The sequence below is a fragment of the Myotis daubentonii genome, chromosome 3 (assembly GCF_963259705.1).
Source record: "Myotis daubentonii chromosome 3, mMyoDau2.1, whole genome shotgun sequence".
NCBI classification, from domain to species: Eukaryota; Metazoa; Chordata; class Mammalia; order Chiroptera; family Vespertilionidae; genus Myotis; species Myotis daubentonii.
The window spans coordinates 125,109,976-125,136,910 of NC_081842.1; the positions used below are offsets into that span (position 1 = coordinate 125,109,976).

General features: G+C 44.9%; 2 protein-coding genes across 5 annotated transcripts; both read right to left on the reverse strand.

Moving 5' to 3' along the window:
- Positions 1-1,944: 1,944 nt before the first annotated feature.
- Positions 1,945-26,935, reverse strand: LOC132230655 (leukocyte elastase inhibitor-like). Of its 2 annotated transcripts, XM_059688430.1 has the most exons (9): positions 26,778-26,924; positions 26,157-26,230; positions 25,418-25,592; positions 22,126-22,263; positions 21,450-21,567; positions 17,488-17,630; positions 17,234-17,401; positions 15,369-15,791; positions 1,945-2,460 (listed from the first exon to the last, which is right to left on the reverse strand). In XM_059688430.1, the coding sequence occupies exons 3-8, from the start codon at positions 25,583-25,585 to the stop codon at positions 15,387-15,389; spliced, it is 1,140 nt and encodes a 379-aa protein (XP_059544413.1). In that variant the 5' UTR covers positions 25,586-25,592; positions 26,157-26,230; positions 26,778-26,924; the 3' UTR covers positions 1,945-2,460; positions 15,369-15,386. The 2 variants fall into 2 exon arrangements, with proteins under 2 accessions (XP_059544413.1, XP_059544414.1); XM_059688431.1 differs by lacking the exon at positions 26,157-26,230 and having other exon boundaries at positions 26,778-26,935.
- Positions 2,380-10,700, reverse strand: LOC132230656 (leukocyte elastase inhibitor-like). Of its 3 annotated transcripts, XM_059688432.1 has the most exons (8): positions 10,548-10,596; positions 9,926-9,999; positions 9,183-9,357; positions 7,369-7,506; positions 6,694-6,811; positions 4,580-4,722; positions 4,326-4,493; positions 2,380-2,880 (listed from the first exon to the last, which is right to left on the reverse strand). In XM_059688432.1, the coding sequence occupies exons 3-8, from the start codon at positions 9,348-9,350 to the stop codon at positions 2,479-2,481; spliced, it is 1,137 nt and encodes a 378-aa protein (XP_059544415.1). In that variant the 5' UTR covers positions 9,351-9,357; positions 9,926-9,999; positions 10,548-10,596; the 3' UTR covers positions 2,380-2,478. The 3 variants fall into 3 exon arrangements, with proteins under 3 accessions (XP_059544415.1, XP_059544416.1, XP_059544417.1); XM_059688433.1 differs by lacking the exon at positions 9,926-9,999 and having other exon boundaries at positions 10,548-10,700; XM_059688434.1 differs by lacking the exons at positions 9,926-9,999; positions 10,548-10,596 and having other exon boundaries at positions 9,183-9,377.

Sequence of the window (26,935 nt, forward strand, 5' to 3'; positions counted from 1 at the left end):
TTTAAATTTTTAGTTATCTGCTGAAATGTTTAAACTTGGTTTTTATCAACTTGATAAAACAATGTTGTTTTATAATTTGTGTGTGCTTATTGCAATATTTAGAGCCCCTGTACTTGTTTGCATTATCCGTTTTTTCATGCTGATTTTTATTCATGTTGTCATAGCTCCTCACCCATCCCACTTATCTTTGATTATGTGCTAAATAGTGTACTTACAAAGCTGATTATAAAAATAACTAGTTGCCTGGTGCACTGATTCATGAACATAGAAAGGGGAATAATTAGAAGAAATATTTTAATATTGCTATTTGCCCTTTCAGAAACCTTCAGCACCTGGGAGCTGGGCGGTGGCTCCTCGTGCTCCCCCTCTCCCACACCGTCATTTCAGCTGGTTGAACCTGCCTTGGCCTGGTGTCGCTCACTCACTTGCTCCACTATCCTGCCTTGGTCCTGCTCTTGTTGTCATCAAGGCCCATCAGAGCAGCAGCACCTCCACTGCTGCCTGCTGCCAGCACCACATGGCCAACGACCACCATGTCCGCGCTGTCCCCTAGTGGTCAGCGCACGTCATAGCCATCAGTCGAACTACTGGTCTCCCAGGAGAACTCCCAGTCAAAACACCACCCAAGGGGACAATTTGCATATTAGGCTTCTATTATGTAGGATTTGAGGTTTATGGGTAATCTTTCCATAGGGATGATTTTTGTTTGCTTTTTCCATATGCCTCTGGATAGTAGCAAACCAGAATAGATGTAATCCAGTTCCAGGGACTGGAATTTGGGGGACTGTCCAAGGACTTACATCAGGGCTGCATTCTGTGCTGTTTCAGTCATACTCCTAGAGTGTAGTTCTAATGTTGCCAAATGAAAGCACAGGGTCACAATGGGACCCCCATACTTGACAGGCCAAAATTCTGCCTGCCTGGCCTTGAACTGGGAAAAAGTGGCCCCAGTTTCCATAGTCACCAATTTACCCAGGATTGCTGAGTACTTCATAACCATGGCAGCTCCCTTGCCTTTGGGCTCAGGCTTGCTTGGTTTGGTTTTTTGGTTGTGTTAAAAGGTCTGAGTTATCTAGTTCACCATTACAAGAATTAGATGTTCTCCACAAAAAATATTTATTGAATTCTAGGTTCTGCTCTGAAATTTACTAGTTGTTTTAACCTTCAATAATTTATTTACAGTCCATGAGCCTGTTCTCTCATATATAAAAAGAAGGACTTGAGCAGAGTTGCATGGGGCCTTGCAGTTCAGTTTCTACCTGATTAACACAATTTACTCTAAATCACTGAGTAGATTTTAGCATAAGAGCCCTAAGAGAAGGATTACAGAATGCAGTGACTTGCTTTTCTTGTTTTTCCTATAGCTAAGAGAACATTAAATGTTGTAGGTGACAGTAAGTATTTTAAGAAAAAAAGGAAGGAAAGCTTGTCAACAAATTTGCTAAAATCTTCTTTCTTTTTTCATGGAGCCACTGACTATAATCATGGATGTCAGTATTGTCAGTCCAAGAACCCTATTAGTCCTCTCTTTTCTGAGATCAGATAGAAACAAGTAGAGGACTGAGATCAGTCTGGCTAGCAGAATCTTGGGAAACATAATTGGCCAGCCCACCAGCATTGTGGGAGCAAGAAAATGCAGCATTTCAAGCCCCATTCCAAGGAGTGCATTTGACTAAGGTTTATATTGATCACAGAGCCCCTCCCCGACCCAGCATTGCATAAAGCCATCCCATTGCTATCACAATCTGGACTAGATGATGGAAATCAAGAGCCCTTATCAGAAAACACACAAGAAGCTGGTAACAGTGTGATCCTTGCACCCCCTCTAGGTTAACAGTCTCCCCTACTTCACTTCTCTTGTTGTAGTTTCATGTCAACTTTTAAGATAAGACAATTACTTCTTTATTCCTTGTGATCCCACACAAACTATAAACCAGGCAGATAAAGGAAAATAAGCTCTTTAATTGTTTGAAATAAGAGGGGCTATAACAGAATGCTAATCCTGTGAAACAAAGGGTCAGAAACTCTGGCCAAGGCAAATTTATCTTCATAATCCGACCCTTAATTGGGCTGCTCTCCTATATTTCTATTTAATGTCTGCTTTTAAGCCTCCCTTCAACAATGACTGTCTCTCTATCATAGCTTCCAGAAGTCTATCTGTGAAATAAATTACAGTACTATAATTTTCCTCATGGCTATCAAGAGAGTACAGCAGTTTCTTAGTTTCCTACACTGTCAAGAATCTACATATCTGATTGATGCATTCAAAAGCAATCACTAAATTTTTCAGTATAAAGAAAGGAAAATAGATACTTATGCCAAAGTTAATGGGTGTAAACAGCCAACAAAGTTGACATTACAAAGGAAATTAGAGATTCCTTTTGGGGTGGTAGATTTATTGTAGAAGATATATGAAAACTATAACTATTGGAAGGGCCAGTAATAAAGTCTGAGCTGGGCCTTGGATTTCCACAGTCTCTAAGGGGAAGAAAGTCTGCCTAAGAACAGGATGTTAGTTGAGGGATTGTGTCGAATGAAAAAAATGAATGGATGGTCGGCCACAAAATTTTCCTCTGGCATGAGCATGCAGAAGTTGGCAATTCCGGCTGTGGCAGCTGCTGCCTCTGTGCCCTCCTCATTAACTTCCACAAATGACTTGTGGACAATTTTTGATATAAAAAGATCTCTGGCTCTTGACATGCCAGACAGATCAGCCTTGCTACTAAAGAGATCCTCTATACCTAGACTGGCCAGGTGAGAGTTGAGGTTGTAGCTCTCTTCTAGCTTGAACTTGGGCAGGTGGACGTTGACTTCAATGTAACTCAGATTCTCAGGTTTGGTCCACTCATGCAGTTTTTCCAGGGTCAATTGTTCTTCGATCTGAAATGAGAAAGGGCAAAAGAAGAGGTGAGAACTATTCCACAAAAGCAAGGCAATACACATTATTTACATGAATGGACTGATGTTATCAGTTGCTAATTAGTTTCCTTCACGTTCTGTACCAAAATAGATTCCATTTGGAGGATTTCATTTCTTTTCAGCAACTGGTGATAATAGAACAGAGCTGTGGTCCAACCCATCAAGGGCCCAAGTAACAGGGACTTTGGACATCAGAGGCTTCAACTACCCATTCATCTACCCACCCAATCATCCATCCACCCAGGCTTTCCTAAACCCCTACCACACTGGATTACTGTGATAGGCCATGATGGCTGTCATTACTTTAACTGGTTGATTGATAGAAGGTAAAACTCAAAATTTTCCTTCTATTTCTTCTATTCTGAACCCTACTGAGCACTGTGGTTATCTGTGAACTCACTGTGCTGAAGTAATCTCTAATAGATTTAGCTTCTGGCTAAAAAAAGAAAAGGGACTAGTTCTTCTTCTAAAATTGGGAGAGGGTTAATAATAGTACCTTCCTTATAGCATTGTTGTGAGCATTAAATGACTTAATGTATGCAAAGCACTTGGCACACAGTACTAGTAAGAGCCACAAGAATGTCAGCTATTATCATTGACATATTACTACTACTATTGGACTAGAATGGACCCATCATTCCCCTTGTTCTACTGATGCTGATTATCTCTTTTATGGGACTGGAGAATTTTTTTTATAATCAGAGAAGAGACAAAGATGAAAATACAATTAAAAGAAGGAGCATATTGATTTTAATACATACTTTATACATGCCAATAATTAATATTGGACCTCTTACTGATAACAAATTTGGTTAGGGAGAGGGTAGAGAAAAACCACACAGCAGGCTAGAGACACTAAAGAAAACCATATTCTTCACAGTTTTGCCTTGTCCTAGCCTGACAAGAAATGTCTTCGCCTTTAACTGAAATAAAATGGAAACATCATACAAAGTTCATATGAGGAAATAGGCTTAGCTTTCAAGCTAGTGTGTCATATGGGTCTTTTCTACCACATAGCTGTTGGAAATTTAATTCACAGTCTATATGAATTGTGATAAGAATGAGCAGTGTAATAATGGGATCTCATTCTACAAGTTGAAGCTACCTAGTATAAATGTTTTGGGATGTTTAATTTTAATAAATTTGTTTCAATAATATAATTCTAATTTTAATGCACTTTCCTCTAAAGTTCATTTAAGAAAATTCCTGTGAGCTGCCACTGACATGTTACATTTAATATAGATCCTTAAACATCCCCTACCACAACCATACACTGACAGTGGCTCAAAAGTTAATCTTAGGGCTTCAGAGTAGCAAACATTGATGACCTACTACCACACCACATACACACAGTCTGAATCCATCTATCAGTAGGAAACATGAAGCATGAGTGTGGGAGCCGTTACCTTCTTCAGACCTGTGGCCTCGTCCTCGATGTCATCTGGCAGCAGGATGACCATGCTGAGGTCCCTGCCTTGGTAAGGCAGCTCCAGCACCCGGCACTTAAGGTCCTCGATGTAGCCAAATGGAAATTTGCTTTTCTGATACATCATTTTCACTGTTTTTGTGTCTTTCTAAACAGTTGAAAAAACCAAGTCACTCACAGTATTATCTGCATTCTCTTAGAGCAAGGAGCAATTTTATAATTACATCACCTCACCTTATTCAATCTGAAAGGAGTATCGGTTGTGGCCTCTTCACTGAATTTCTCCTGCCAGTTTCCTTTGAAATAGATGGCATTAACTAGCACAAGTTTGGTCATATCATCAACCATGCCTGCAGCCAACAATTCTGGAATTTTCCCTAAAGAAATAAAGTAAGTTTTTTTTTTTAAATTCACATATCAGCATCCCATTTTTCAATTGCATTGAAATGCAATTTAAATTCATAGTTTTTATTTAATTCCCATTAATGTATTAAGTTAGGGAAGCCCTTCCAGTGTGTTTTGATTGTAAGTAAACGAACTAAAGGGTTTAAAAGTTAAAAACAGGACAATCTTTTCTGCATTGTATGAGAAACAATGAGCCTTCTTTTCTGAATGGCCATTCTTTAGGAGGCATAAAAAATATTTCTTGATGAAAATGATTTTTAAATAAATTACTTCTTCAAAGCCTCTAAGTGGAAGCTGCTCTCACAGAAAATATTTTCACAGATATCCGAAGGCTAGGACAGTTAGTCCTCTGAAACACCAGTTACCCTGTGACCGCAGCATGGCCATGAAGAATGCCTTGGATGGGAGATAGGTGTTGGGTAGGTGCCTTGAAGCAGATCTTGACAAGGTTAGAGAAAGTTGTAATGGAGAAACAGCTGAGATGGAGCCACCCCTGACAGCTTAGACAAGACATTTGCGAAAATACTAATGGCCACAGCAGTTTGTGTCACATGTATGAGAATAGTAGAGGCCTAATGCTCGAAAATCGTGCAAGGGGCTCAGTGCCTGCTGCCGCGGCTACCTCGGTGACTGCCACTGCAGCTTCATCTGGAAGGTCATCTGGTCTAATTAGCATATTACGCTTTTATTATTATAGACTAGAGAACCCGTGCACAAAATTCGTGCACTGGCAGGAGGGACGTGGTGTCCCACAGCCTGGCCAGCGCCTTCTCACAATCCAGAGAGTGGGACTAAGCTGTCAGTCAGACATCCCTAGCACTGCCACAGAGGCGGGAGAGTCTCCTGCCACCGCCGCAGCACTGCTAGCTGTGAGCTCGGCTTCTGGCTGAGTGGCACTCCCCCTGTGGGAATGCACTGACCACCATGGAGCAGCTCCTGCATTGAGTGGGATCGGGCCAAAACCAGCTCTCCAACATCCCCCAAGGGGTGCTGGATTGTAAGAGGGCATACGGAAGGCCGAGGGACCCCACAGGTGTACGATTGGGGCAGGGGAGAGATGCGGGAGGTTGGCCTGCCAGGAAGGGACCAGGAGAAGGCACCAGAGCGTGTCCAGCCTGTTATGCTCAATCCTGATTGGCCATACACCAACAGCAAGCTAACTTTCTGGTCATAGCGTCTGCCCCCTGGTGGACAGTGCATAGCATAAGGAGCAATTGGGTGGCCTTAGCATATCACTAGCATATTATGCTTTGGTTGAAGAGACGACCGACCTGATGACCCAACGCTTAGCATATTAGGCTTTTATATAGGACTAGAGGCCTGGTGCATGAAAATTCATGCACTGGGCAGTCCCCTCAGCCCAGCCTGCCCCCACTCACAGTCCGGGAGCCCTCAGGGGTTGTCCTACTGATGGCTTAGGCCCGCTTCCTGTGGGAGGCAACCAGGCCAATCAGGGAAAGGCGCCACCCCCATAACCCTGCTGCTGAGGCTGCTACTACAGCCGCCATGGCTGCCAGCCCTCCTCAGCCCTCACAGCCACTGCAGCTTAGTCCGGAAGGACGTCCAGAAGACATCTGGTCGAATTAGCATATTACCCTTTTATTAATATAATAATCTGGGCCATAATCTGGGCCAGGATGGATTTCCCTCAAAGGCTTATCCTTTTTATCCTACATTCAATGTTAGATTTAATTTTAAAATGTGATTTTGTGAATTTATGGGGAAAATATTTAGCTGCTTCAGTGAAAGCATGTTGAACTTCCTACTTTGAGGAATTCCCACATTTAAAGGCTGTCTGGCACTGGGCAGTGGCAGAGTTTAGCCCCAGCGAGAAGGTGAGGGCAGAGGAAAAGGGCAGGGAATCATCTGCAGGCCGGGAGAGTGGAAGGAGAAAAGGAACGGCCAGTGTGTAATGAATGCCTACATTCGGCCCGCTCTCTCACCTTCAGTGTGCCCTTTGACCCACTCGTTTATCACCTTTCTTGCATCTTCAGAGGCTCGCTGAAAATCTACACTGGCCAGTTCAGCACCATACATTTTCTGGGTTGAAGCCAAGAACTCCTGTTTAAAATAAAGAAGGTTAAAAAAAAAAACATTAAAAAAAAACCACACAAAACAGGAGTAACTCCTACTACATACAGAAATGGTTTTCTAAATTCCTTAACAGCAGTACAAATTGTCCTAAAAGACATAAATTTCATTGTGACAAAAATATTCTAACCCTTATACTTTTTACATTATGGTAAAAAAAACACATAACACTAAATTTACCACCTTAATCATTTTAAGTGTACAGTTCAGTAGTTTTGGTGTCACATTAAATTTACCAATTCTTTTCTGACCTTCGGCTGACATTTTCATAAATAAGTATACACTGATTGTTCCTGGAAGTGAATTATGGAATTCACTCTTGCTTTAGTTACACAGACAGGGACAATATTTTCCTGTGAAGACGGTCAAATGAAATTGAATCATTACTGGGGATACTGCCATCTGTTCAAATTCTGTATCTTTTTCTGAATGTTTATAAAAATAAAAACTGACTTCTGTGACTTGATTGTGCTGGAAAATGTCTGCACTGTTTCGTCAGTTTTAGAATGTGAATGTAAAGTACTCACCGGGAGGAACTCATAGGTTTTCTCTCCGTACAACCTATTAGCAAGTTTCAGAATATAGGGAGCTCCGCGCTTGTTGATATCAGCATTCAGACTCTGAAAACTTGAATGAATCTCCTTAACTGCATCGAAGTGAAGCGTCTAAAATAGAGAAAGCATTCTTTCTATAGCCATTTATTTTGAAACGAATTCCTTGACATTTGCTTCTATCAAATTAAATTAATGCATTTATTACTAATTATCAATAATTCCCAGCCCAGTGCTTTATTAAACATTCATAGGAGAACAAAAAAATAAAGAATCTAAAATGTATCACTTTGTGAGACATAATTACATTAAAAGCTCTTTTATTTCAATTTTTATAATTATATTCCTTTGAATGTAAGTGGTTAATAGGCTAAATATTTATCTATGTCTGCTTTTACTCCAAAGAAAATCATAACTGGTATCTTCATATATAAATTCTGTATCAATTAGTGTTTTACTGCAAGTTCTCAGAAATAAACAGTAAAATTAAGAATCATCCCCTACGTGGGAACACAAAGATATTACAGAATTGAGGGGATTTTTAAACTACACTAACAGCTTCAGTAACTTAAAAATAACATCTATAAACTTAACATTCAGCAAAAGTTTACTTTTCGTATTACAAATCAAGAATCCCTTCATGGTTTTATGAGTCCTGGGCTGGTTCCTTATTTTAACACACAAAGAATAAACCTACACAATATATAAAGTCCAGTTACTCACCAAGATAGGGAATGTTTGCAAAGTTGTGATGATAGATCTGCTTTAATGGAAAAGCATGGGAACCCTTAAAACTATTTTTTGCTGAGATAATAGAGTCCCTGGATAAACCTCACAATAGAAGCTGACATTGCCCTGCAAGAAGCAACTAATCATTATTCCCAGGGGGTAAGATAAAAAGTGGGTTTTGGGAAATAAAAAAGTGCTTTCATGTGTGCAGCGGTAAAGACCACTGATTATTCATAAAATGCTGAAATAAAAGATTTGCAGCTGGAAGAGATGGATAAACTTGAATTCAAGGCCGGACCTTGACCAGTTACTGGCACCTTGTAATCTTTCCCCCTACTTCAAGGAGAGCTAGAGTTGCCCTCTCAGAATTCAACAAAGTGATGCACCCAGTACCCATGAAGGCCAGGTGGAAGGCCAGGCATTACTGCTTCTTCTCCCTGTAACAGGGACCTGCCATACCACCCAGGGCTTGGCCCTGCTCCTGCAGTGCCCATACCTCACTTCCTTCCTCTCCTCCAGGCCTTCCTACCCACACAGGCACTTGTGCCAGGCACAGGGCTACGTTTCAACAGTGTATAACCACATGGGGGCCTCTTCCCTCAAAAAGGCAACACCGCCAACTTCTCCAGTGTGGTGCATTCCTGTGTCATTTTGTACTGAAAGGTAACATTACATAGCAGGCATCTATTAATGAGTAGCGAGTTGCATGCAAAACAGAAAGTGAAAAATCTGAAGTGAGAGGAGATGCCTTCAAAGATTTGCCCACTGCAAGAGAAGCAGCACACCACCAGGGCTCTCATAGCTTTCTTCACCGCTGTATCCTCAGCCAAACAGAAAACAGTGCCTGGCGCATAGTACGTGCTCAGTAAAAGCTCAATCATGAGTGAAAGCCTGCATATAAATGAACTGCTCTTGGAGCTTTTCTGAAAGTCTGGACTCATCGTGTGTAGTTGTGGAACACACAAGCACAGTGTTTAAAGCTCCCTGTAAGAGCTCAGAGGCACACCATTTTAGGAGGGACTTGCAGGGAACCCAGACTCCTTTTGTTAGTTTCTGCTGACCTTGGACATCTGTGCCTCGGTAGTGCCTCTGGCCCCCAGGAAGACCATGGCCAGCGCTGAGGAAATGCTCATGGGGGAGATGAAGATGTTCCCAGAGGGGTTGCTGTCCTTCAGGGTGCGGAAGAGGTCCACTGCGAACCGGGTGTTGGCCAAGCTCAGCTGCTCCATGGTGAGGCTACAACACAGGACAGAGGCCTAGCACACCAGCAAATATGGCAGCAACATTTCTCCACGTCTCCCTCACCCTGAAACACCCGGAAACTTGTACTTCCTTTTCTTTTCTCAGGAGGAAAGAGCACTGTCTCATGAGCACACAGGTGGGAATTGGAAAAGGATCCATCAGCGACCCAGGGCCAGGACCCAGGGAGCCGAGACGGCTCTGACTTGCAGACTCTGCAGCCAGGACTGGGCCTTTCCTACTCACTTGGGGAGCACACACATTTCCCACCCTTCACCTGAAATGATAATTTTCTATTAGAAAATCGTAGTTGCCTACTCCGCATTATAGCAAATTTCAGTGAAGTCGTTGATTTTCCTCATTTTCAAGATTCAGTTGCTAACTTTTAGAGAGGTGAAGTGTCCCAATTCCTGAGGCTGGTATAGGATGTGAGAGTTTGAAAACCCAGCACAGGCCTTAGGGTTGGGGTGCAGCCCACCAGGAGCAGGGGCCAAGCATCCTCTCTGACACCCACCCCTCAGGGGCAGGTGATTGGCCTTCCACCTCAGATCAGAAGCCCACTTACCAATCCTGACTCCTCTCAGAGCTTGTTTCCACAGAGATGGGCAAGGAAGAATAATAGTGATGCTAGCTGCTTCCCTGTAAGTAATACATTGAATTATCACTGTTGTTATTGGAAAGTAACCTCTAGGATCCCATCGTCCTGTCCCTCCCTCCCTTCCTCCCTCCATCCCTCCCTTCCTCCCTCTTTTACGCTCCCTCCTTCCTTCCCTTTCCCGTCTGCAGCACTGAAAAGCTATGCCCCCTGGTGCTGCCTAAAAACTGTCCCAAACTGCTCAGGGAGGCAGGGAGTTGAGAAAGGAATAAAAATATTTTGATCTCAGGCTTGGCTCTGGCTTTCAGCCACAAGGCGGCGCCCAGTATTTCGCAAGCGAGGCAGCCCTAGAGCTCCCCATTAGGGTGTTGGTTGGGGGCTGTTTCCGGGTCGACTCCCACTCAGATGAGCAGTGCAGACACCAGTCCCAGAGGTGCAGGCAGCAATCCCAGCAAAAGCGCAGGGGCGGCGGGTACCCAGGCCACCGAAGGCCAGGGCGGAGCCAGGAGTAGGCAGCTGGCATATCCCAGTCCTGAGCAAGCCCCACCGGCTCTGTCCCACTTCCCTAATGGGCCTGGTGCCCGGACCTCACCCGTTGCTCGCTGCCTGGGAGGTGCTGGGGATCTGACAATGCCCACAGCTCAAGCACCGCCCTTATATAGTCCCTGAGGTGGGTGCAGCTCTGCGCCAGCGGGAGGAGGAACCTGGCGGTGGCCCCAGGGGTTGGGTGAAGGGGGAAAGGGGAGGGAGAGAAGGGCGGTGCTGGGTGGCTGGGAGCAGGGGCGGAGCTGCAGAAAGAGCAGGGCGGGCCCAGCAGGAGTCTGGGCACTGCCAGTAGAAGCCTAGATGAGGGTGAGCAGGGGGAGATGAGCACCTTTTTCGAGTCTGGGCGAACTCAGACGTCTGGCAAGGACCTTGTGGCTTAGGTCCTGCCTAAGTGTGAATCACTGAGATGACGTAATGTAGCACCTCTTACAGGGCAAACTAGCCCCTCTGAATCTCATCTATATACTCCCAATCGGTTTTGTTTTTCTGTGTTTCTGTTTTGTCAGCTGATGGTCATTGGTGCCAGTTCAATGTCACCAGAAATCCCCAATTTAGGGTGCAGTGAAGAAGGAAACGTTATTCAGTGCAAACAGTTCAATTGTGATACAGCTCAGTTACTAGCATGAAGCAGCAGGTGGCAAGGTGGCCCTCTGGCTAGCCAGCTCTGCTCTCTGCTCCGCTCTGGTCTGCTCTGCTCTGGTCTGCTCCACCTGCTCCATTCCCATCTCCCTCTTCCTGTTTCTCCAGGAAACAATCTTGAATGGAAAGAGAAAGTGTGCTCCCAGAGCCAGAAAGAAGCTGGCTTAAATAGAGAGAAGTCCCCACACCTGGTCTCTGGTTGGTCCATCCTCATGCAAAGGAAGACTCCAAGTTCTCAAAGTTTCATTGCTCTGAGAAGCACTGTCCTGATTGGTCAGAATGGAGCTGCTCTGATTGGTTAGTGAAAATGCTGATAAGGATAGAAGTGCACAGTTCCAGTTGAATGGGAAAGCCTCAGTCTTAAAGATTGAAATATATTCTCAGGACTCCTTTCTAAGGGCTGGCTCAGATGCAGGAACACAGTGCAGGCAGGCAGCTCAGCGCAATCTTCTCCTTGAAGTGCCCTCCTGGTGAGCCCGCACACCCCCTGCTCCTCTCCTCCTATAGAAATGGCTGCAAGGGTCTGTCCTATAAATTTGAGTCTATTTAGCCACCAAGAGTCTTTGGTAGGTATCTTCTTTCTCAGGTTCCCCAGTTCCAAACAACAACCTTGATGTCACTATCTTTAAAACCAAAATGAATTTAGCCCATATTCTTCTCACAGTGATGGCAACACCACTATTTCTGTGGGTCGTTTGTTGGTTTCCCACTTTAAATGTCTGGGAATGTAACTTCACCAAAATTTGTAGTGGTTGAGGGTCTGAAATAATTCTGCATTCATTGAACTTGTCCCCTGTTTTCTTACAAATCTCAACATGAAAGAGCAACCAAGAAAAAGCCCTAGTGTGTGTGTGTGTGTGTGTGTGTGTGTGTGTGTGTGTGTGTGTTAGTATGGATAATATAGTGTGAAAGGGATTGTAGATTTTTGTTTGTTTGTTATTTACTCTGAGAACTTGTTCATCATGAAAAGGGTCTAGGAAGGCCCAATAATGAGTGATAAAAATACTCCTCATAGGTTTTTTTCTTAAGCAGGAAGAGTTTAATAATGAAGATTTTAGACTGACTTATAGTATATTAAATAAAGAAACCAACACTTATTGAAAGCCACTTATTGCTAAATTCAAGTGGTTTGGTCAGATCTGGTAAGCTCTCCACCATTTCTCACAGAACCAGAGCACCACTCACTGGTTTCTTCAAAGAGGTCAATGTGAGAAAGTCAGGAAAGAGAGGCTGCTCTGAGAAGTTGTTAAATAAAAATATGAGACACAGTAGTTGAAGAAAAAGTTTTCTGAATTTTATTTTTTCTCCTGCCATGTTGTATTTGTGCTCACCTGGAGTAGGCAATCTGGGTTAAATAGAAAATAAAGCCATTTCCTAAGTCAATGTGTATACTGTATATAAGGTTCAGACAAAATTAATCATTATACATCAATCAAGCAATACATTTACTCCCTAATGTGGAGGCAAAGTAACTGTTCTGTCAAATAACATTGGAGTGTTCTCCTTGTGAATTTAAAATATAAATGGCCACAATAAAAGCTCAGAGATACTTACACACTCAGGAAGGTACAGTGTTTGGTATATCTACCAAATGAGCACAAGCTTACCCGAGCTCCCATCCAGGAATGAAATGTATGTGAGCACGTGCACCTGCAGACATGTACAGGAATGTGCATAACAACATGCTATGTATTAGACCCGCATTTGGAAACCACATAAATGCCCATCAGCAGAAGAACAGACTAATAAATACAACAGAATAATATACAGTAAGAAAAATGAGCAAACTACAGCAATTCACAGCAACACGGATGCAGCTCACAGCTGCACTCTTGAATGAAAGAACAGACACAGAAAGCTGTGTAGTTTGGTTATAGAAAGTTCAAAACAGGCAGAACTAACCTATAGGGCAGGGGTGGGCAACCTGTGAGTGCGTGCCAAAACCAGTACAATCTCTGACTCAAAATTCTTCTGGTTGCCAACCCTAATTTTTGGAGAAAATGTTATGCCTACTTGATATCTCTTAAGAAATGTGAAGAACCTTGAAGAAATAATAAAATTCATTTGAACAACAAAAACACAGTATATGATGATAAAAAATACGTTTATTTTTTAATGTATACATGTACACTGATAGTCCGACAGAAAACTTTCTGACTCCGTTTGATATTGTCAATGGGACTTTTGCTGCTGCATCACTGATGACAAAGATTTTACATCAGGTTTATATTTCGTGACCTTCAGAGATATGCACGAGCTACTACTTTCATCCATCAGGCTACTTGTATTATGAGACTTAACAAAATTCATCACTGAGAACAAAGATTCACAATTGTAAATGGAAGATTATAAGAGAGGGTTTCGCGTGCCAGCAAAAGTTACTGGCGTGCCATGTTTGGCAGGCGTGCCAGGAGTTGCCCTACCCCTGCTATAGGGTTTGAAGTCAGGGGAGTGTTCTCTTTGGAAAGCAAGGGGGATTGTACTGACTGTTTTTCTTATTTTCTGTGTTCTCCATGTTCTGGTAGTCGGGGCCTTGATCCTGGAGAGAGTGCTTCTACCAGCGCTATTTCCCAGAGACAGCGAATGGCCCCCTGATGCCCCTGGGAGTGTACCTTTGATATAAATTCAGTGACCACACTCTCAAATAGCTCCTTTATCAAACTCGGACAGGCCCAGCCAATAGTGCCCCTACTCTAAACTACCACCTCAGGATTTCTGAGTACTTCATAATCATGGCAGCTCCCCTGCCTTTGAGCGCATGCTTGCTTGGTTTGTTTTGTGTGTGTGTGTGTGTGTGTGTGTGTGTGTGTGTGTGTGTGTTAAAAGATCTGAGTTACCTAGTTCACATTGCAGTAAAAAATTAGATGTTCTCCACATAAAATATTTATTGAATTCTAGTTTCTGCTCTGAAATTTACTACTTGTTTTAACCTTCAATGATGTATTTGTAGTCCATGAGCCTGCTCCCTTATATATGAAAAGGATTTGAGCAGAGTTGCATGGGGCCCTGCAGTTCAGTTTCTACCTGATTAGCACAATTTACTCTAAATCACAGAGTAGATTTTAGCCTAAGATTTTAAAGAGAAGGATTACAGAATGCAGTGACTTGCTTTTCTTGTTTTTCCTATACATGAGAGAACCTTCAAAATTGAAGGTGCCAGTGGGCATTTCAAAGGAAAAAAGGAAGGAAAGCTTGCTAACAGATTTGCTAAAATCTTCTTTTTCTTTCATTGAGTCACTGACTATCATCATGGATGTCAGTATTGTCAGTCCAAGAGCCCCATTAGTCCTCTCTTTTCGGAGATCAGATAGAAACAAGAAGAGGACTGAGGTCAGTCTGGCTAGCAGAATCTTGGGAAACATTATTAGCCAGCCCACCAGCTTTGTGGGAGCAAGAAAATGCAGCATTTCAAGCCCCATTCCAAGGAGTGCATTTAATTAAGGTTTGTAATGATCACAGAGACCCTCCCCGATCCAGTATTGCATAAAGCCATCCCATTGCTATCACAATCTGGACTAGACGATGGAAATCAAGAGCTCTTATCAGAACACACACAAGAAACAGGTAACAGTATGATTTTTACACCCTGTCTAGCTTAACAGTCCCTCCTACTTCACTTCTCTTTTGTACTTTCATGGCATCTTTTAAGATAAGACACTTCTTCACTCCTTGTGACCCCACACAAACTACAAACCAAGTGGATAAAGGAAAAGAAGCTCTTTAATCATTTGAAATCAGAGGGGCTATAATAGAATACTAGTCCTGTAAAACAAAGGATCAGAAACACTGGCCAAGGCAAATTTATCTTCATAATCCAACTCTTAATTGGGCTGCTCTCCTATATTTCAATTGAATGTCTGTTTTTAAGCCTCCCTTCAACAATGACAGTCTCTCTCTATCATAGCTTCCAGAAGTCTATCTGTGAAACAAACTACAGTACTGTAATTTTTCTCATGGCTATCGAGAGTACAGCAGTTTCTTCGTTTAGTATAGTGTCAAGAGTCTACATATCTGCTTGGTGGATTCAAAAGCAATCACTCAATTTTTCAATATAAAGAAAGGAAAATAGATACCTATACCAAAGTTAATGGGTGTAAACAGCCAACAGAGCTGACATTAGAAAGGAAGTTACAGATTTTTTGGGGGGGAGGGGTGGTACATTTATTGTAGAAGATATATAATTTTCATATATCTTTGAAAGGGCCAGAGATACATCTCTGAGCTTGACCTTGGGTTTCCACAGTTTCTAAGGGGAAGAAAGTCTGCCTAAGAACAGGATGTTAGCTGAGGGATTGTGTCGAATGAAAAAAATGAATGGATGGTCGGCCACAAAATTTTCAGTTTTTGGCATAAGCGCACAACCGCATCCAATTACGGCTGTGGCAGCCGCTGCCTCTGTGCCCTCCTCATTAACTTCCACAAAAGACTTGTGGATAATTTCTGATATAAAAAGATCTCTGGCTCTTGATATGCCAGACAGATCAGCCTTGGGATTAAAGAGATCCTCTATACCCAGGCTTTTCAGGTGAGAGTTGAGGTTGTAGGTGTCTTCCAGCTTGAACCTGGGCAGGTGCACGTTGACTTCAATGGAACGCAGATTATCAGGTTTGGTCCACTTATGCAGTTTTTTCAGAGTCAATTGTTTTTCGATCTGAAAGGAGAAAGGGCAAAAGAAGAGGTGAGAACTATTCCACGTAAGCAAGGCAATACACATTATTTACATGAATGGACTCATGTTATCAGTTCCTAATCAGTGTCCTTCATGTTTTGTGCCAAAATAGATTCCATTCGGAGGATTTCATTTCTTTTCAGCAATTGGTGATAATAGAACAGAGCTGTGGTCCAAGCCATCAAAGGCCCAAGAAACAGGGACTTTGGACATCAGATGCTTTAATACACATCCATCCACCCACCCAACCATCCATCCACCCAGGCTTTCCTAAACCCCTGCCACACTGGATTACTGTGGTAGGCCATGATGGCTGTTAAAGCTTTAACTGGTTGATTGATGCAAGGTAAAACTCAAAATTTTTCTTCTATTTCTTTTATTCTGAACCCTACTGATCACTGTGGTTATATGTGAACTCACTGTGCTGAAGTAATCTCTAATAGATTTAGCTTCTGGCTAAAAAAAGAAAAGGGACTAGTTCCTCATCTAAAATTGGGAGAGGGTTAATAATAGTAGCTTCCTTATAGCCTTGTTGTGAGCAATAAATGATTTAATGTATGCAAAGCACTTGTCACAGAGTACTAGTAAGAGCCACAAGAATGTCAACTATTATCATTAGCATATTACTACTACTATTGGACTAGAATGGGCCCATCATTCCCCTTGTTCTACTGATGCTGATTATCTCCTTTATGAGGCTGGAGAATTTCTCTTTATAATCAGAGAAGAGACAAATAATAAAATACAATTAAAGGAAGGATCATACTGATTTTATTAGATACTTTATACATGCCAATAATTAATATTGGACCTCTTCCTGATAACAAGTTTGGTTAGGGAGAGGGTAGAGAAAAAGCACACAGCAGGCTAGAGACACTAAAGAAAAACCATAATCTTCACAGTTTTACCTAGTCCTAGCCTGACAAGAAATACTTTGTCTTTAACTGAAATAGAATAGAAACATCATACAAAGTTCATATGAAAAAATAGGCTTAGCTTTCAAGCTAATGTGTCATATGGGTCTTTTCTACCACGTAGCCGTTAGAAATTTAATTCACAGTCTATATGAATTGTGATGAGAAGGAGCAGTGTAATAATGGGATCCCATTGTACAAGTTGAAGCTACCTAGTATAAATGTTTTGGGATTTTTAATTTTAATAAATTTGTTTTAATAAAACGATTCTAATTTTACTGCACTTTCCTCTAAAGTTCATTTAAGAAAATTCCTGTGAGCTGCTGCTGACATGTTAAATTTCATATAGATTCTTATGTCTCCACCACAACTGTTCACTGACAGTCCCTGGAAAGTTAATCTTAGGGCTTCAGAGTAGCAAACATTGATGACCTACTACCACACCACATACACACAGTCTGAACCGACCTGTTAGAAGGAAACATGAAGCATGAGAGTGGGAGCCGTTACCTTCTTCAGACCTGTGGCCTCGTCCTCGATGTCATCTGGCAGCAGGATGACCATGCTGAGGTCCCTGCCTTGGTAAGGCAGCTCCAGCACCCGGCACTTAAGGTCCTTGATGTAGCCAAATGGAAATTTGCTTTTCTGATACATCATTTTCACTGTTTTTGTGTCTTTCTGAACAGTTGAAAAAACCAAGTCACTCACAGTATTATCTGCATTCTCTTAGAGCAAGGAGCAATTTTATAATTATATCACCTCACCTTATTCAATCTGAATGGTGTATCAGTTGTGGCCTCTTTACTGAATGTCTCCTCCCAGTTTCCTTGGAAATAGATGGCATTAACTAGCACAAGTTTGGTTGTATTATCAACCATGCCTGCAGACAACAATTCTGGAATTTTCCCTAAAGAAATAAAGTAAGTTTTTTAAAAAATTCACATATTAGCATCCCATTCTTGAACTGCATTGAAATGCAATTCAAATTCATATTTTTTATTTAATACCCATTAATGTGTTAAGTTTGGGAAGCCCTACCAGTATGTTTTGACTGTAAATAAAACTAAAAGGTTTAAAAGCTAAAAACAGGACAATCTTTTTTGCATTGTATGAGAAACAATGAGCCTTCTCTTTGAATGGCTATTCTTTGGCAGGCATAAAAGATATTTTTTCATGAAAATGATCCTATCTAATAAAAGAGAAACATGCAAATTGACCATAACCCTGACACCCTTCCCATTGGCTAATCAGGGCGATATGCAAATTAACTGCCAACCAAGATGGCGGCCGGCCGCCACGCAGCTGAAGCGAACAGGAGGCTTGCTTGCACCAGTGATGGAGGAAGCCAACGTTCCCCCCCTGCCGCTGCTGGGCTCTGAGCTTGCACTCTAAGCAACTATGTTGCAACTATAGAAGCTAAACAAGCTCCAGAGACCTGCTTTCAGCTTACTTTGGCCTCAGAGCTTAGAGCTACTGTGATGGCAACAGAGTTTCAATTATAGAAGCCAAACAGACCCAGAAACCTGCTTTCAGCCCTCAGAGCTGGAGCTGGCTCTCAGCTCCAGTGACAGCTATAAAAGGTAAATAAATCCCAGAATTAAAAAAAAAAAAAAGAAAAGAAAAAAAGGAGAGGCTGGGAGTTTAAGTTGCCCTCCAGCCTGAAAATGGCTCTCAGGCCCTCACCCAGACTGGCCAGGTACCCTAGTGGGGACCCCCACCCTGATCCGGGACACTTTCAGGGCAAATCAGCCAGCCCCTGCCCGTGCACCTGGCCTCTATCTTATACTACAGGCAGGGTGGGACAGTGCGAGCTGCCATCCAGGCCCCATGTGCAGCCCTGGGCAGTGGGGCATAAGCTCCGCCCCCAGCCGGGACCCCTGTGTGCCACCTGAGCCCCCAGCCGGGACCCCCGTGCTGCTTAAGCCCCACACTGCTAAGCCCCACCCCCAGCTGGGACCCTATGACTATTGGAGAGCAGGAAAGTGCTGCTGGGCCCTGGGTCGCTGTGATGATCCAACCATTGGTAAGTAGAAAAGAGCAGCCTGTAGGCAGCCCCTAGCTGCGCCTGATTCTGGAACAGGAAAGCAAGAAAAGCCTGCAGGCATACCCAAACTTTGCCTGCTCCCCAGTTGCCATGGTGATCCGGGACAGGAAAGCAAGCCTGGCCTAAGGGCAGCTTCCAGCTGGGCCTGATCCGGGAGCAGGAAAGCAAACCCGGTCTGTGGGCAGCCCCCAAATTTCCCTGCTCCCCAGTCGCCATGGTGATCCGGGAGCAGGAAAGCCTGGCCTGCCGGCAGCCCCCAGCTGGACCTGCTCCCTGGTCGCCATGGGGATCTGGGGGCAGGAGAGCAAGCCCAGCCTGTGGGAAGCTCCAAGCTGGGCCTGCTCCTGGGTCACTATGGCGATCTGGGAGCAAGAAAGCCCGGCTTGCAAGCAGCACCCCCATCCTGGCCATAGCTCAAGGGAGAGTACAACATGCAGTGGAGGCCAGGAGCTGGAGAGATCAACACAGAGGGGCTCCTGCTCCAAGCCTCCATCGTGTGACTGGGGACAGGCCCCCAGCAGACACACACACACACACACACACACACACACACACACACACACGGCAACTGCTTCAAGCCTACTTGGCATGGCTGGGGGCAGGCCCTAGCAGACAGACACAAACACGCACACACAGGACACCTGCTCCAAGCCTCTGCTGCCAGACTGTGGCCATCAGTAGGACATCCCCTGAGGGCTCATGGACTGTGAGAGGGGCAGGCTGGGCTGAGGGAATCCCACCCTCCAGTGCACGAATTTCATGCACCGGGCCTCTAGTCTATACTAATAAAAGGGTAATATGCTAATTAGACCGAACATCTTCCGGATGACCTTTAGGATGTTCTTCGGGACAAAACCATGGTGGCAGGGCCAAGGCAGAGGCAGTTAGTGGCTATCAGGCAGGCCTGGGAGAGCAGTTAGGGGATCAGGGAGGCAGGGGAGAGAAGTTTGGGGGATTAGGCAGGCAGGAGAGAGCAATTAGAGGGATCAGGCCAGCAGGGGAGAGCAGTTAGGGCGATCAGGGCAGCAGGCAGGTGAGCGGTTAGGAGCCAGTAGTCCTTGATTGTGAGAAGGATGTCTGATTGCTGCAGGGATCTGGCTAAACCGGCAGTTGGACATCCCCAGAGGGGTCCTGGATTGATGAGGGTGTAGGCTGGGCTGAGGGACCCTACACCCCGTGCACGAATTTCCTATCTTGGCCATCTAGTTTTCAATAAGTCACTTCTTCAAAGCCTCAAAGTGGAAGCTGCTCTCACAGAAAACATTTTAACAGATAACCAAAGACTAGGACAGTTAATCCTCAAAACGCCAGTACCCCTGTGACCACAGCAGGGCCATGAATAATGCCTTGGATGGGAGACAGGTGTTGGGTAGGTGCCTTGATTCAGACCTAGACAAGGTTAGAAGCAGTGGGGTGGAGAAACACCTGAGATGGAGGCACCCCTGACAGCTTGGACAAAGCATTTCCCAAAATACTTATGGCCACAGCAGTTTGTGTCACAAGTATGAGAATATTAGAGGCCCGATGTATGAAATTCGTGCCAGGGGCTCAGCCTCAGCCACCACGGTTTCGTCCTGAAGATTGTCTAGAAGGTGTCCAGTCTAATTACATATTATGCTTTTATTTTTATAGACTAGAGGTCCAGTGCATGAAATTTGTGCACGAGGTGGGGGGGGCCCTCAGCCCGGCCTGCACCCTCTCATAGTCTGGGAGCCCTTGGGGGATGTCTGACTGGTGGCTTAGGGACCACCGACTTTCAGTGAGGAGCCAGCCTAAGTCGTCAGTGGGACATCCCTAGCACTGCTGCGGAGGCGGAAGAGGCTCCTGCTACCACTGCTGTGCTTGCCAGCTGTGAGCCCGGCTTCTGGCTGAGGGGTGTTTCCCCTGTTGGAGTGCACTGACCACCAAGGGGAAGCTCCTGGGTTGAGCAGGCTCGCGCCAAAAGTGGCTCTCCGACATTCCCTGAGTGATCCCAGATTCTGAGAGGGTGTAGGCCTGGGCAAGGGACCCCACTGGTGCATGATCGCGGACGGGAGTGATGAGGGAGGTTTGCCAGCCAGGAAGGGACCGTGGGAGGGTGCCAGGACATGTCTGTCCCATCTCGCTCAGTCGAGATTGGCCAGACCCCAGCAGCAAGCTAACCTACTGGCTGGAGTGTCTACCCCCTGGTGGTCAGTGCATATCATAGTGACTGGTTGACTGGTTGACTGTCTGCCCCCTGGTGAACAGTGCACATCATAGTGAGTGGTTGAGTTGCCTTAGCATATCAGTAGTATATTGCCCTCTGATTGGTTGAACAGACAACTGACCAGATGACCCGACACTTAGCATATTATACTTTTATTATATAGGATTCTTTTCCATAATCTGGGCCAGGATGGATTTTTCTCAAAGCTTTATCTTTTTTATCCTACATTCAATGTTAGTTTTAATTTTAAAATGTGGTTTGGTGAAATTATGGGAAAATATTTAGCTGCTTCAGTGAAAGCATGTTGAAGTTCCTACTTTGAGGAATTCCCACATTTAAAGGCTGTCTGGCACTGGGCAGTGGCAGAGTTCAGCCCCAGCGAGAGGGTGAGGGCAGAGGAAAAGGGCAGGGAATCATCTGCAGGCCGGGAAAGTAGAAGGAGGAAAGGAACAGCCAGTGTGTAATGAATGCCTACATTCGGCCCGCTCTCTCACCTTCAGTCTGCCCTTTGACCCACTCGTTTATCAACTTTCTTGCATCTTCAGAGGCTCGCTGAAAATCTACACTGGCCAGTTCAGCACCATACATTTTCTGGGTTGAAGCTAAGAACTCCTGTTTAAAATAAAGAAGGTTAAAAAAAAAACATTTAAAAAAAAAACACAAAACAGGAGTAACTCCTACTACATACAGAAATGGTTTTCTAAATTCCTTAACAGCAGTACAAATTGTCCTAAAAGACATAAATTTCATTGTGACAAAAATATTCTAACCCTTATACTTTTTACATTATGGTAAAAAAAACACATAACACTAAATTTACCACCTTAATCATTTTAAGTGTACAGTTCAGTAGTTTTGGTGTACAGAAAAGAAATTTACCAATTCTTTTCTGACCTTTGCCTAACATTTTCATAAATAAGTATACACTGATTGTTCTTGGAAGTGAATTACAGAATTCATTCTTGAGTTGGTAACAGAGCCGGGGTCAATCTTTTCCTGTGAAGACTATCAAATGAAATCAAATCATTAATGGAGATACTGCCATCTGTTTAAATTCTGTACCTTTTTCTGAATGTTTATAAAAATAAAAACTGACTTCTGTGACTTGATTGTGCTGGAAAATGTCTGCACTGTTTCGTCAGTTTTAGAATGTGAATGTAAAGTACTCACCGGGAGGAACTCATAGGTTTTCTCTCCGTACAACCTATTAGCAAGTTTCAGAATATGGGGAGCTCCGCGCTTGTTGATATCAGCATTCAGACTCTGAAAACTTGAATGAATCTCCTTAACTGCATCGAAGTGAAGCGTCTAAAATAGAGAAAGCATTCTTTCTATAGCCATTTATTTTGAAACGAATTCCTTGACATTTGCTTCTATCAAATTAAATTAATGCTTTTATTACTAATTATCAATAATTCCCAGCCCAATATTTTATTAAACTTTCATTGGAGAACAAAAAAATAAAGAATCTAAAATGTATCACTTTGTGAGACATAAATACATTAAAAGCTCTTTTTATTTCACTTTTTATAATTATACTAAAGGCCCGGTGCACAAAAATTTGTGCACTCGGGGTAGGGGGCGGGGGTCCCTCAGGCCGGCCTGTGCCCTCTCGCAGTCTAGGACCCCTCAAGAGATAACGACCTGCTGGCTTAGGCCTGCTCCCGGGTGGCAGAGGGCAGGACTAATCCCTAGGTGCAGCCCCTGGTCGGGCTCAGAGCAGGGCCGATTGGGAAGTTGGGGCGCCACCCCCTACCATGCACAGAGCAGGGCGGATTGGGAGGTTGCCATGCCACCCTCAGTCACGCTCAGGGTAGGGCCGATTCGGGGGTTGGGGCACCGCCCCATGTCACACTCAAGGCAGGGTCAAAGGGGAGGTTGCGGCGCCACCCCCTGTCACGCACAGAGCAGGGCCAATCAGGGGGTTGGGGAGCTCCCAGCTGTCATGCACAGAGCAGGGCCCATTAGGGGGTTGGGGAGCTCCCCCCTGTCACTCACAGAGTAGGGCCGATAGGGGAGTTGGGGCACCGCCCCCTGTCATACACAGAGCAGGGCCGATCAGGGGGTTGGGGTGCCGCCACTGTCACACTCAGGGCATGGTCGATGGGGAGGTTATGGCTCTACCCCATCACACACAGAGCAGGGCCCGTGGGGTGGGGGGGTTGGGGTGCCGCACCCTGTCACACACAGAGCCGCAGGGCGATCAGGGATGTGGGGAGCTCCCCCCTATCAGGCACAGAGCAGGGCCGATCAGGGGGTTGGGGCACCTTCCCCTGTCAGGAAAAAGAGCAGGGCCTATAGGGAGGTTGTGGCCCCGCCTCCTGTCACACACAGAGCCACATGGAATTAAGGGTGTTTGGGCGCTGCACCCCGTATCGCTGATCCCGGTAGCAGGAGGCCTCTCAGCTCCACTGATCCCGGTGCTGGGAGGCATATTACCCTTTTACTATATAGAATAGAGGCCTCGTGCATGGGTGGGGCTGGCTGGTTTGCCCTGAAGGGTGTCCTGGATCAGGTTGGGGGTCCCCACTGGGGTGCCTGGCCAGTCTGGGTGAGGGGCTGAGGGCTGTTTTCAGGCTGGTGGGTTACAGAAGCTCCCAACTGTTCCTTTTTTTCTTTTTTTTTAAATTTATTCTGGGCCAGCTTTAGCCTGGATCCAGCTCTGAGGCCTCAGTTGCTGAAAGCAGGTATCTGGTTAGTTTAGGTTCTATAATCGAAACTCTGTATCAACTCCAGCTCTGAGATCCCAGCTCGCTGAAAGCTGGTTTCTTGGGTTTTGTTTAGCTTCTATATTTGTAACTATGTTTCTTAAACTGCAGGCTTAGAGGCCGGCAAGGCAGGCGTGGATTGTTGCAGTCCTCCGTCACTGAAGCAAGCAAGCCTCATGTTCAGTTTAATCTGCCTGGATGCCAGCCGCCATCTTGACTGGCAGTTAATTTGCATATCGCCCTGATTAGCCAATAGGAAGGGTAGCGGTTGTACGTCAATTACCATGTTTCTCTTTTATTAGATAGGATTACTTTGAATGTAAGTGGTCAATAGGCTAAATATTTATCTATGTCTGCTTTTACTCCAAAGAAAATCATAACTGGTATCTTCATATATAAATTCTGTATCAATTAGTGTTTTACTGCAAGTTCTCAGAAATAAACAGTAAAATTAAGAATCATCCCCTATGTGGGAGCACAAAGATATTACAGAATTGAGGGGATTTTTAAACTACACTAACAGCTTCAGTAACTTAAAAATAACATCTATAAACTTAACATTCAGCAAAAGTTTACTTTTCGTATTACAAATCAAGAATCCCTTCATGGTTTTATGAGTCCTGGGCTGGGTCCTTATTTTAACACACAAAGAATAAACCTACACAATATATAAAGTCCAGTTACTCACCAAGATAGGGAATGTTTGCAAAGTTGTGATGATAGATCTGCTTTAATGGAAAAGCATGGGAACCCTTAAAACTATTTTTTGCTGAGATAATAGAGTCCCTGGATAAACCTCACAATAGAAGCTGACATTGCCCTGCAAGAAGCAACTAATCATTATTCCCAGGGGGTAAGATAAAAAGTGGGTTTTGGGAAATAAAAAAGTGCTTTCATGTGTGCAGCGGTAAAGACCACTGATTATTCATAAAATGCTGAAATAAAAGATTTGCAGCTGGAAAAGATGGATAAACTTGAATTCAAGGCCGGACCTTGACCAGTTACTGGCACCTTGTAATCTTTCCCCTACTTCAAGGAGAGCTAGAGTTGCCCTCTCAGAATTCAACAAAGTGATGCACTCAGTACCCATGAAGACCAGGTGGAAGGCCAGGCATTATTGCTTCTTCTCCCTGTAACAGGGACCTGCCATACCACCCAGGGCTTGGCCCTGCTCCTGCAGTGCCCATACCTCACTTCTTTCCTCTGCTTCAGTGCTTCCTACCCACAAAGGCACTTGTGCCAGTCACAGGGTTAGGTCTCAACAGTGTATAACCACATGGGGGCCTGTTCCCTCAAAAAGGAAACACCGCCAACTTCTCCAGTGTGGTGCATTCCCTGTGTTATTTTGTGCTGAAAGGTAACATTACATAGCAGGCATCTATTAATGAGTAGCGAGTTGCATGCAAAACAGAAAGTGAAAAATCTGAAGTGAGAGGAGATGCCTTCAAAGATTTGCCCACTGCAAGAGAAGCAGCACACCACCAGGGCTCTCATAGCTTTCTTCACCGCTGTATCCTCAGCCAAACAGAAAACAGTGCCTGGCGCATAGTACGTGCTCAGTAAAAGCTCAATCATGAGTGAAAGCCTGCATATGAATGAACTGCTCTTGGAGCTTTTCTGAAAGTCTGGCCTCATCGTGTGTAGTTGTGGAATACACAAGCACAGTGTTAAAGCTCCCTTTAAGAGCTCAGAGGCACACCATTTTAGGAGGGACTTGCAGGGAACCCAGACTCCTTTTGTTAGTTTCTGCTGACCTTGGACATCTGTGCCTCGGTAGTGCCTCTGGCCCCCAGAAAGACCATGGCCAGCGCTGAGGAAATGCCCATGGGGGAGATGAAGATGTTCCCAGAGGGGTTGCTGTCCTTCAGGGTGCGGAAGAGGTCCACTGCGAACCGGGTGTTGGCCAAGCTCAGCTGCTCCATGGTGAGGCTACAACACAGGACAGAGGCCTAGCACACCAGCAAATATGGCAGCGACATTTCTCCACGTCTCCCTCACCCTGAAACACCCGGAAACTTGTACTTCCTTTTCTTTTCTCAGGAGGAAAGAGCACTGTCTCATGAGCACACAAGTGGGAACTGGACAAGGATCCATCAGCGACCCAGGGCCAGGACCCAGGGAGCCGAGAGGGCTCTGACTTGCAGACTCAGCAGCCAGGACTGGGCCTTTCCTACTAGTTGGGGAGCACACACATTCCCACCCTTTCCCTGAAATGATAATTTTCTATTAGAAAATCATAGCTACCCACTCCACATTAAAGCAAATTTCAGCAGTGATCAATTTTCCTCATTTTCAAGATTCAGTTGCTAACGTTTAGAGAGGTGAAGTGTCCCAAGTCCTGAGGGTGGTAGATGATGTGAGAGTTTGAAAACCCAGAACAGGCCTTAGGGTTGGGGTGCAGCCCACCAGGAGCAGGGGCCAAGATTCCTCTCTGACACCCACCCCTCAGGGGCAGGTGACTGGCTTTCCACCTCAGATCAGAAGCCCACTTACCAATCCTGACTCCTCTCAGAGCTTGTTTCCACAGAGATGGGCAAGGAAGAATAATAGTGGTGCTAGCTGCTTCCCTGTAAGTAATACATTGAATTATCACTGTTGTTATTGGAAAGTAACCTCTAGGATCACATCGTCCTGTCCTCCCTCCCTCCCTCCCTCCATCCCTCCTTTCCTCCCTCTTCTACGCTCCCTCCTTCCTTCCCTTCCCCCTCTGCAGCACTGAAAAGCTATGCCCCCTGGTGCTGCCTAAAAACTGTCCCAAACTGCTCAGGGAGGCAGGGAGTTGAGAAAGGAATAAAAATATTTTGATCTCAGGCTTGGCTCTGGCTTTCAGCCACAAGGCGGCGCCCAGTATTTCGCAAGCGAGGCAGCCCTAGAGCCCCCGATTAGGGTGTTGGTTGGGGGCTGTTTCCGGGTCGACTCCCACTCAGATGAGCAGTGCAGACACCAGTCCCAGAGGTGCAGGCAGCAATCCCAGCAAAAGCGCAGGGGCGGCGGGTACCCAGGCCACCGAAGGCCAGGGCGGAGCCAGGAGTAGGCAGCTGGCATATCCCAGTCCTGAGCAAGCCCCACTGGCTCTGTCCCACTTCCCTAATGGGCCTGGTGCCCGGACCTCACCCGTTGCTCGCTGCCTGGGAGGTGCTGGGGATCTGACAATGCCCACAGCTCAAGCACCGCCCTTATATAGTCCCTGAGGTGGGTGCAGCTCTGCGCCAGCGGGAGGAGGAACCTGGCGGTGGCCCCAGGGGTTGGGTGAAGGGGGAAAGGGGAGGGAG